At 38.1% G+C, this 12165-nt stretch overlaps 1 protein-coding gene across 3 annotated transcripts in view; it reads left to right on the top strand.

Annotated features, from left to right (window-relative positions):
* fbxw7 (F-box and WD repeat domain containing 7) overlaps positions 1 to 6001 on the top strand; it is a 72303-nt gene extending 66302 nt beyond the window's left edge. For all 3 annotated transcript variants that reach the window (XM_081361286.1, XM_081361288.1, XM_081361287.1), the window contains exons 10-11: positions 93 to 303; positions 3604 to 6001. In XM_081361286.1, the coding sequence (XP_081217412.1) occupies positions 93 to 303; positions 3604 to 3872 (480 nt within the window). In that variant the 3' untranslated portion in view covers positions 3873 to 6001. The remainder of the gene's footprint in view (positions 1 to 92; positions 304 to 3603) is intronic.
* Positions 6002 to 12165: the final 6164 nt, after the last annotated feature.

Below are 12165 nucleotides of genomic sequence, written 5' to 3'. Positions count from 1 at the left end.
ATGACTACTGTGGGCGTTTAGCCACAGTTTTCTTACATAATGTCATTTAGTAATTACTGAACAATGATTTATTTAATCCTCTCTTTCTACAGTTTGACGGCATCCATGTAGTGAGTGGTTCGTTGGACACATCAATTCGGGTGTGGGATGTAGAAACGGGAAACTGTATTCACACGCTCACAGGTCATCAGTCTCTCACCAGCGGCATGGAGCTCAAAGATAATATCCTCGTCTCTGGAAACGCTGACTCCACCGTCAAGATCTGGGACATTAAGACCGGCCAGTGCCTACAGACACTGCAAGGTGAGCAGAGAGAGTATGACCGATCGCAACTCGGTCAAAGGAATAGTTCACCTAAAAATGTCAGTGACTTAAAGAGATAGTTCACCCTAAAATCTAAATTAAGTCATAAATTACTCACCCTGGTGTTTTTCTAATGCCATATGCCCTTCTTTCTTTTATGGACCACAAAAGGAGAAAAAAAAAAAAAAAAAAATGTTCAGCTCGTGCTCATCCGTATAATGGCAGTGCATAGTGACCTGCATCAAGCTTATAAAAAAGATGCAAAAGTATCACAGAATGATCCCATGTGACTCGTATTTACCAAGTGTTCTAGGGTATACGATGTGAAATTTAATGCATTATTTAACGAAAATCCTGACCTTGGCCATTGGTCTTCAGTCCATGGCTACGCAACGTGTGCAATCGTGTGACACTGTTAGCGCCGCAGTTTACTCCATCTCACCCAGAAAAAGCACACAATCTGTTATTCCATGTTCTAGACACTGAATCCATTTTTTTTCCCACTAAACTAAACTAAGGGAACAGAGAAAATATAAATGGAATCCGTACATGAAATGCTTAATATTAAAGATGAATGAGAAACAGCTGGTGCTATTTGCCATTGTGGCTATTTATCTGGAGCGAAAGCACAAGCAACGGACTGTCTGGGTTCACAAATCCATTCAGGCTCTGAGTCAGCACAGCGAGTGTCCCTGTATGTGCACAGAGACATATCATAAATTATAGGAAAGTTGCTAACCTCTAAAATGAATTTCAATACAGGCTGTAGTGACTAATCACGTACGCTCCACTGCCTTCACTCCTATTGGTTGTTGTGTCGCTCCGGAAAGTCGCTCTTTATTTGCATAGTTAAACACATCTCAACTTTGTCCTTGTCGCTGGACACACCTGCATCCTGTCACCAATTGTCACTGTCACTCATGTCGCCAAAAATCGCCAGCTCTACAGTGAAATGAATGGGATTATGGCGCGTTGTCGCTGGCAGTGTAAACACAGCTTTAATTTTTTATAGATTATTGCAGTGTTTATTATAAATTATTTATCTGTACACATTATTTTATTTTTAAATGAATGCACCCTTGTAATTTTTAATCGGAAAGACATCTTTTCTCTGACATGTGCGAGGGTGGGACAATAATCCCTTTCCTCCAACAACCTGTCACTCACATGTACAAAATGAGGTTGCATCCTTTAATTCGAGAAGCCATTTTACTTTGGTATATGGCAGCACAATAGGGAATCAAATCAGCTTGCAATGTGTTTCATACTGAATTTAAATGCAGCGTTCCTTTAACCTGAACATAGATGTTCAATAATTGTAAAATTTGGTGTAGGTGAAGATTATTACTTAATGACTTAAATTGCAGTCTCTTCCTCACACAAAGCAATCATTAGAAGACTTGGGAATTAGTACACTTCTCGTTTGGTGAAGTTGTTGAATGAAAATATTTTCCAACATTTTCTACTTTTGTGTGTTGCTGGGGGGAAAAAAGGTATACATATTGTTTTTGGGCGAACTGTTCCGTTTAAGAGCTTTATTCGTTACATTTTAACCACAAACAACATTTTTACTCTGTCTTCAGGCCAAAGAAAAACATGTTTCCAAAGATGTATTTTTCATAATTCCCAGCCTCTCTTAGCATCTTGAGCTTTAATCTTCTGGAAGGGTGAGGAATAGATGACATGATGAAAGGAATTGGAGGGGGTTGTGGTGGTCTTATTGGGGGTGCCCAGAGGGTAAGACAGAGGGGGGATGGACCATATATCAGTTTGTAGGTCATTTAATTAGATCATTGAGCATTTCCTGTTATCACTTAATCGTTTGACATCATAAACAAAAACACACATTTGACCCCAGACAAGATGCTCAACTCAACGGCTGAGCTGTGAAGTGCGAATGCTCATAGACAGTCACTCATTAAAGGAAAAGGGTCTATTTTGTCACTCTGTGTAGTGTCTTGCACATCAATGGAGAGCGGCCATCTCATTTACATTTACACAGTTGACTTTAGCGCTCTACTAATGGGTATTCATGAGCAAATTCATGCCTTTGAAATGGATATTTTGAGTTTTCATTCACTCATGAACTTCAATCTGTCTTTGTTCTCAATCTAGATGTTTGATAACATGATTTTCAGTATTTGACTGCGGATTGCCTGTAATAGCTCACCACACCCCTCTGCAGTAACAGGAGCCAGTGTACTCTAGCACATCTCTTTTTCTCTTTATCTTTATATGCCTCGCTGACAGCAGTCTAAGCACTTTTGTTTAGACTCAGATGTTCCTTGGCCTATCAGAAAGACTGGCTCAATTCAATACCTCAAGGGCATAGAATCAAAGCCATTAATGCCACAGTATTTCCCGTAACCATAGTTACACATCCTCTCTCCGATTTCACCGTTGTGGCAAATAGCTGCAGGTCGATTTCCTGTCTATCGGGCTTTCAGCGTTGCGGTGTGTGTGATGAGCCTCTACATCTGGAATCCCTTGTAACCTTTAAAAAGAGTATTTATTAGGGAAATATTATACTTTAAAAGAATATACCTAAGTGCAAATTGAATGTACTGTTTTTGACACTTAAATAAATGGTATTTGCTGTAAAATGAAAATATTTTAGTTGAAATTTATATTAATGCAATTATTTGATCTTAAGAGTGCTTATTTTGTCAATATAAGTAGGACTTAAGCATATAAATCTTTATGAGTGAGTCATTGAATCATTTGTTCAAAAAAAAAACTCTAATAAATGTAAATTAATTCTTTTTTTAAAATAGACTGCTTCAATTATTTTTTTTTTAGAACCTCTAGTAAATTGCAAGTTATATTGTTTAGCTGTCTATTCAGAATCGGCATCTATTTTAAACAACAAAAAATCATTTCGGAATCGTGCAGCTCTAATTTTAAAAGTGCACTTGAGTGTCAAGAAACAATCAAAGTGAAGGTGTGCTCCAAGTACACTGTAAAAATTATATGATCAATAATTTGACAACATGTGTTTTTACATTGCTTTAACTCATCAAAATAATAAAGTTATGGAAGATTAAGTCATAGAATGTAATTTAAGTTGAAATGACTTGTGTAAATATCCAAGTTGACTGTACTTAAAAATTTAAGGCAGCAATTTTTTTGTTACAGTGTACACTTAAGTGGCCTTTTATTTCAGTAATATTATATTATCTGCAAGTAGTTTTTTTATGTATATACTTTTAAGTACTCTACAAGTGTACATTCAATACCAAATGTACTTAGTTTTCACAATGAATGTCAACTCTTGTTTTCTTTCTTTTATCTCGCTCTTAGGTCCCCACAAGCACCAGAGTGCAGTAACATGCTTGCAGTTCAACAAGAATTTTGTCATCACCAGCTCCGATGACGGTACGGTGAAGTTGTGGGACCTTCGGACAGGCGAGTTCATCCGCAACCTGGTCACACTGGAGAGCGGAGGCAGCGGCGGTGTGGTCTGGCGAATCCGCGCCTCCAATACCAAACTTGTTTGCGCGGTGGGCAGCCGTAACGGCACGGAGGAAACCAAGCTCCTGGTGCTGGACTTTGATGTGGACATGAAGTGAAGGGGGTGAACTTAAAGGGGACTTGTTTGTAAAATGGGGAGGGTGGGGAGAGCAACCTGCCCCGGGTCTTTCCGCGCCAGGACCGATCGCTCACTTCATGGCATCTCCACCTCCCCGATAAGTTGCCGCCAACATCTCTCCCCGTTGTGCCACGGTCCACGACTGCCGCCACAGTTCCGTTCACCTTCCGAAGGGGGGAGGGGTGGGGGCAGACGCTCATGCACCACAGCATTCTGGGAAGGAAACTGACAGGAAGGACTTGGGAAGACTGGATTGTCCCTTTTCCTACCACTCAAGGCGACCTTGCACAGAGACTTGTTCGCTCAAGCCTGACTGAAATTCACACCCATATGTACAAATGTTATTTTTTTGATCTAAGCAGTCAACACTGTATACATGAAACCCTAACGCATCAACACGGATACGGAGAGATAAATAGTGTATACAAATAAAAAATTTATGGAGAAAGATGAGAATTGAAGAGCTTTGTACTGCAGGAGTGATTCGAGAAAGCGAGACAAAGGAAGCCAATTTTGTCAGTCCTCATCAACCTCAGCACACGCCAAATATCCCTTTCTTCCTCGCACGTTATTTTCTTTTGTATCCGTTTTTTTTTTTTTTTGTTTTTTTTTTGTTCCCCACAACTTTCGTTTTTTTTTTTGTTTTTTTTTAAGTTTTCGCATCAACAGCTGTGAATTAAAGTTTTGTGCTTTCTTTTCAAGTTCAGCATTTTTTGTTCACTTCCTGCCTACTGTTGCAAACAACAGGTCTCAGTATTAAGCTAAACCCACTCTGCTGTTTCACACATTTTTGAGGTTTTACTTGTGATGTGGTGTTTTTTTTTATTTAGTTTTTTTTAATATAAATTCAGTACTCCATAAGCAGTGGCTCTCTGGATCGGAGATGACCTGCGTTCATTGTTTTTCAACCAGTCTGGTCTCATTAGTTCATCAGTGCTGGTGCTCTGTGGGAAATGAGAATGTTTTCCCATAAGCTCCTGGGAATATGTCTCTTCCCACCCCCCACCTTTTCCCTCCCAGTACTGTCCATCCCAGTGGCCAAACTGGATTTTATGCTGCTAGACACACAGAAAAAAATAAGGTGGAACTTTAACTGGCTGTGACGTTTTAGTCCCAGACGAAATTCTAAACAAAAGTTACTTGTAGAGTTTGAACTTATAAAAACGACACAAACAAACGTACCAACAAAAGCAAGATATCGACATAACCGCTTCTCTTTTTTTGCCACTGAAACTTGAGCCAAATGTGCCTCTACGAGGCGTAGAGGAGGGAGAATGTCTGACAAAGAGACGGGTTTGTCTGCTGAGATGAAACGACAGACGAGTAGAAACTATTTTGCGCGTTTGTGAGCATGACTGGGTGTGCGTGCGGGTGTGTGTTTGAGCAAATTGTTCACACATTCCTTGGGACAAAAGCTCTGCCAGCCTGTTCTGTGTGGAAATGTATGCTTCGACAAAAAAAGAATACCGTTCTTGTTTTTAATGAGTTGAAAAACGAGATTGTTGGAACCGACGTTAAGTTACCGAGGAAAAAAGGTGGTCTTAGTGTACAGAAATGGACATCTGATTACGTTTTAAGTGCTAGAGCTAACCTGGTTCCGTTGGTAACGCTCTCATGAGTTTTTTTTTTCTTTTCTTTTTTTTTTTCTTTTTTTTAAGGGTAAAGCAGCTTCATAGATAAACAACGTAACCGCATCCGTAGCCAAACGATTTGTCTCATCCTCCAAGTCACACAACTCAAGCTGAACTGTGAAAGTGGTTTAACACTGTATATTAAAAGAAAAAACAATCTTGTTCTTTCTCCTGTTTTTTTTTTTTTTTTTTTTTTTCGTTTTTTTTCTGTTTAATTTATAATCTGGTTTGAGAAATCAGATGTTGGAGCTGTTTTATTTTTTCAGTTTATGTAAACTGCCTGGCATAACAGACAGATAAAAAAAGAAACCTTAAAGGGATTGTGTATTTGTTTGATTCATTTAGAATTTTTATTTTCTTATAACTTAAGTGCAATAAAATGTGGGTTTTTCTTTGTTCATTTCAACAATTTTGGCTGTCTGTGTTCCTCAATGTGTGAAAGTGTGTCATGTGTCCAATAAAGCTTCTATAGTTTGTTCCGCTTAATAACAAGGCATTCCACCCATGGGGCTTATTGGTTAATGTGATTTTCATTTAACAAGGCAGAAAAGCTCATCTTCTCTTGTCTTCTAGACATGATGGCAACTCTTCTCCTTCTGGTACATTTCATCCTCACTTTAAAGCCCCAGATGCGTGAGCTGGACCGCATTGTGTCCTGCAGAACAGCTGATAAATCATTTAAAAATACTTGCCTGTTGTCTCAAGCGTAGATCAGTAACCTTTCTAAACCAGCCAGTGTTTGTTTGTCACTTTTTACAGTGCAACGCAAATCGTTTACAATCATTTTATGCACATTAGTCCTCCATGAGCGCATCAGACGAATGTACATCTTAGCTCTTAGACATAACCAAACGTTTTTCAGTTGAGGGATGATGTATTTCTCTGTATCTGTTGCAGAGTCATCCTGCCTAAAGCTACAGGATGTTCATAGCCTGTTGCCTAGCAATGGTTCAGCTCTGCTTAGTTACTACCATGCTTGAATACAATGTTCGAATAGTTGATACTGTAAGTCAAGAATGAGTACTGGAAGAAAACCCATACTATATATGATGTTCTCTGTTCTTTTAAAAGTATTGCATAAAATTTATGGTAAAAATAACAGGATGTTTCATTAAGTTATATAACTATTACTACTTGACCTACTAAAATTGGCTTTTTCCTAAAAAGTTCTTTGAGGCTTGCCTTTAAAACAAGGCCAAAAACAGACGTCGCACAGGGGTTTACAGAGACAACAGCATCAGGGCAACGCACCTCACAAAAATGACCTCATAAACATTAACTACATGACATTTTAAGAGCATGAATAAATTGCATGAACTATAGTGAAATGTAGTAATGAAAGACTCAAGATGGATGCTTCATGCATTGAAAATAAGGACTTACATAAGCTTGATGTCAAGAAAACGACTATACAGAAGCTTGAACAGTTCTGCTGGACTCTGCATCTAAATCATTGCAACAATATTTATGCGTCATGTTATTACAAAATCCTTCAGACATCTGCTCTCTCTGTCAGCTCTGGTGATATGGTTCTCTATTCACTTTAATTAATTATTCAAAAATGAAGACTAAAGAGCATTAAAAATCAGCCTGAGCCCAGGAATTCTGATTCTTGACGACCAGCTCCAGAATAGTTTTGCCGTCTTAGTGTTTGGAAATCAAACTTGAAAAATTGACTCGTTGGACAGTCAGTGACTAATCGCAGTGGACATTCATGGGATTGAATGTCAGTTGTTGTTAAATGGTTCACCTTTGACACATCTACCACTTTCTCTCACCTAAAGCACACTTGACTCACCAATCTTTTTAGATGCTTGTATGTCATTTTCATTTTTAGCTGATTTCAATGTCAAATTTTTTTTACGTTTAATCTTTTTTTCACATTCAGGCAGTTTATTGGCTTCAATAAATATCCCTCAGTGTAGATTCTTTTGATTCAGAAGTTCCAGGGCCCTGGCTATTAGTCAAACTTGAAAGAGAAAAAGGAGAGCAAGAGAGTATCATTATTGTTATAAGAAGAAAGGAAGGCCTATATTGAAGAGATGAGGAATTTTATAAAAGAGTGGAAAAGGAGGGGATGAAGGATTAAGATCTTTTTCTTCACCCTGGTTTCTTTGTTCCTGTAATCCTGCCCCCCAGCACGAGTGGCGCTTCATGGGAGAATCCTGTCTGTACGGTTTGATACAAACGGCACCACAATAGATAACTGCATGATCTACAATCATATTCACTGATGTGATCATTTGAAGGGATGTAAAAAACAAAAAAACAAAGCAATCTTACCCAGGAGCGAAACCCAGGCAGATTTGTGAATTTTGCTCAGCGAAGGAACACGTTTGATTTGGCAACACAAAATTACTTTGTATAATTAGAAGCAAATAGCTGTTGTCCATAAATGTGCATGTAGTTCTTACAATAAACAGTTTAATTTAGAAGATATGCAGACTAGATCTTTGAGTGTGTATTTTAAAGTTCCGGGGGGAAGACCCTGCATGCTTTCTAATTTTTCTAGTTTTCCCGTGTAAAATGTATTCCACGGACAGAATCCACATCTCCATGATCTTCCACATCTTCATGATTTCTTAACATTTGTTTTAAGTCTTAACATGTTTTCACTTTACTTAAAGCCATTAGTGATGCATTTACAGAGGTTAGTTACTGTATTATCAGCACAGCTATTAATAACAATATATTCACTTATTTGACAGAAATAAATCTGAATGACTAAAAAGTCATCGTAACTATAACATAATAACATTATAGCAATGCCGGTTGCATCTTTATAAATGCATTCATGGAACCATACGACTGACTAATTAATACTTATAAATCAGTGTAATGTATTGTGAGCATGCGCATTGAAAAAGCAAATGCATGACTTATAATTATAAAAATAATATAAATGTAACCATAACTGTTCTTATAAAGCAGTATAGGTCTTAATGAGTCTATAAATATATTTATAGAATAGTAATACTTATAAGTATAAATGGAGCTATAATGGAGTTTTCATCGAAAGTGTTATTGATTTTTGTATGTTTTTGAAAGTCTAATACTCATCAAGGCTGCACTTATTTAATCAAAAATAGAGTCAAATGTAAAATAAATTCAGTTTAAAATAAATGTTTTAAATTTTAATATATTTTAAAATGTAATTGATTCCTGCGATGGCAAAGCTGAATTTTCAGCAGGGATTACTCAAGTCTTCAGTGACACATGATCTTTCAGAAATCATTCTAATTATGCTGATTTGATTCACAAGAAGGACTTCTTATCAATGATCAGTTGTGCTGCCTTGTATTTTTGTAGAAACCGTGATGCTTTTTCTGGATTATTTGATGAATAGCAAGTTCAAAAGAACAGCATTTCATTTTAAATAGAATTGTTTATAAAATTGTTAATATCTTTACTGTCACTTTTGATCAATTTATTTCATCCTTGCCAAATGAAAGTATTAATTTATTTCTTACTCACCCCAAACTGTAGGAAGTGACAAAATTTGTGGACATTGTCTGATAATCTTTACCTTAGTGAGTTGTTAAAGGACACGCCGACTTTTTGGGACTTTAGCTTATTCACTGTATCCCCCAGAGTTAGATAAGTCCAGACATACATACGCATCTCCGTGCGTGCCGTAACTCTAACGCACCCACCGTTAGCCTAGCTTAGCACAAAGACTGGAGGTAACGGCTCCAGCTAGCATACTGCTCCCAATAAGTGACAAAATAACGCCAACATTTTCCGATTTACATGTTGTGATTTGTATAATCACAGCGTGTACGAATAACAAGGTCACATGGGACACAGCCATCTTCTAACCGTATACATACTGGAACTATATTCTCAGAAGGCGAAGCACTGCTATTTCTGCGGAGTGATTTACTCCAACTCTGAGCAAACTCTCTGCTCCTCACCACGGGGCTTCTCTGGTGCTGCAAGCAATTCACTCTGAGAATATGGTTCCCAGTATGCATACGGTTAGAAGATGGCTGTGTCTCATGTCAAATCACAAATCACAACATGTAAATAGGAAAATGTTGGCGTTATTTTGTCACTTATTGGGAGCAGTAGGCTAGCTGTAGCCGTTTACCTCCAGTCTTTGTGCTAAGCTAGGCTAACGGTGGGTGCGTCAGACAGAGTTACGGCACGCACGGAGATGAAAAGGGTATGTATGAACTTATCTAACTCTGGGGGATACGGTGAATAAGCTAGAGTCCCAAAAGCTGGCGTGTTCCTAAGTGCTGCTTCTGAATCATTGAATCAATGAATTGGAGCAACTAATTCAAGAACAAATTATTCATTGTGAACTGGTTCAACTTGTTCATCGAAACAATTTGATTCAAAATAATAATCTAATCCTCTCAGAATTGGGTAAACTATAAAATACCCCTGATATTATGAAAAATATTGTCTTTACTGGTTTAAGTTACCTTTCTATAACAGATTTGTTAAAGGGATAGTTCACAAATGGAAATGGTATCATTACTCACCCTCAAGTTGTTCCAAACCTGAATGAATTTCTTCTGCTGAATACAAAAGAAGATATTTTGAAGAATGTTGGTAATCAGACATAGTATTTGTTTCCCCCTACAATGAAAGTCAATGGGGTCCATCAACTGTCTGGTTAACAAAATTCTTCAAAATATCTTCTTTTGTGTTAAACAGAAGAAAGAAATTCATACAGGTTTGGAACAGCTTGAGGGTAAGTAATGACAAAACCTTTGGGTGAACTATCCCTTTAATATTGCAGTTGCAGTTTGCATTTATTTTCTTTTTAGAGGTTGATTTGAACTCTTGACCCATGTCACCTTGACATTTACTTGGACATGTTTTGCACCTAGAGATGAGTGACATTTTCAATCACCTTTCAGCTCTTGAGGGATGGAACATTTGGGCACATTGGCATCCTGCATCACCATGACCCATTTTAGGATAATCCTGTTAGCTCATTGCCAGCTGGGGCACCATTGGTTATTGCTCTGCCAGCTTGGTGCCCAGGGAAGCACTGATACTCACTAAGTCATGCCTGTTTTTCCCATGTGCACTACAGTAAGCCAGCTTGTCTACAGAAAGAGCTCAATGATGCGAGTCAAACACAGTCAGTCTTTTGTTTCATGGACTTAGTTCGCTCACTGCACAGCTTGGTCTGTGCCACTGAACAACTGGATCACCGACTGCGGTGGTTTAAAACAATGTACAGCATTCAAAAGTCATTTATGACCTAATTCTTGGCAATTATTCTAAATTACTATAAAGCATAAATACTCTTTCTTTTTTTTTGTGGTCAGCGTATAAGATCAGTGTCTATAATCCTTGCGAATTATCCAATAATTCTCATAATTGAGTGATTAATTGTTTGTTCACAAGTATTTAGCTTTCATGTGACATTGGATGAAATTATGTCAAAAAAGGGAGGATTTTCAGAAGGGATGGAAATCATAAAGAATTTACTTGTGTCCAGTTAATTTGTGATTCTCATCCTTTTAGACTCAAAGGCCCTCATTGTCCAGCACAAAATCCAATGGACCTCCTTTAAGATAAGATATTTCTTCTGGTAATTGTGCTGTAATTATGACAAAGCTGCTTATTTTCTAACATTTTATTAACAGGGACTGGGAGTGTCACGTTGTGTTTCACAGTGTAGATTTATTACAATGTTTTACCTATATTTTATTTTTAATGCATTCTCAAATGTCAACCCTATGTTTAAGTGTGTTCAGACACTGCTCAACACATATGTTCAGATGGGGATATATTTGTTAAACATCAAGTCACAACTGCATCTTGTGAGTCTCAAAAGGTCATCTCTACATTACGCTTTTACCAGCTATGCTTCATAATACATGTTTGCCTCTGCAAACAGTTGATGAGAGATGGTTTAGAGAGGAGGAAGCTGCATATACAAGCAATTATCACAAATAGCAGCAGGCCAGATTCACCAAGTAATTACACCCTCCATCTAACAGATCTGCAGCATGTTGCCTACCATGACAGCTCTGTTATTACACTGGCATGGTCACCGCTCACCCAGCTCATGCTCTCTTTCCACCTCCATCTTTTTTACAGAGCATGCAAATGATTATAGTCAGCCATGCAGCAGGCAGAGCCACTTCCAGTTATTGTGCCCATATAAAATGCACAAGCTCTGTTTATTTCCCCATAAACCAGTAAGAGATTTCTGGAGACATTGTGTTTCTTAGACTGAGAACTTGTCCTCTCTTCTACACCTTCTACAGGGTGGGCCATTTATATGGATACACTGTAATAACATTGGAATGGTTGGTGATATTAAAGTCCTGTTTGTGGCACATTAGTATATGTGAGGGGGCAAACTCCTCAAGATGGGTGGTGACCATGGTGGCCATTTAGAAGTCGGCCATCTTGGATACAACTTTTGTTTTTTCAATAGGAAGAGGGCCATGTGACACATCAAACTTATTGGTAATGTCACAAGAAAAACAATGGTGTGCTTGGTTTCAACGTAACTTTATTCGTTCATGAGTTATTTACAAGTTTCTGACCACTTATAAAATGTGTTCAATGTGCTGCCCATTGTGTTGGATTGTCAATGCAACCCTGTTCTCCCACTCTTCACACACTGATAGCAACACCGCAGGAGAAATGCCAGCACAGGCATCCAGT

This window comes from Scardinius erythrophthalmus, assembly GCF_964197995.2.
Source record: "Scardinius erythrophthalmus genome assembly, chromosome: 3".
Classification (NCBI taxonomy): Eukaryota; Metazoa; Chordata; class Actinopteri; order Cypriniformes; family Leuciscidae; genus Scardinius; species Scardinius erythrophthalmus.
The sequence above is the reverse complement of the archived record's forward strand: the minus strand, read 5'-3'. Positions and strand labels throughout refer to the sequence as shown.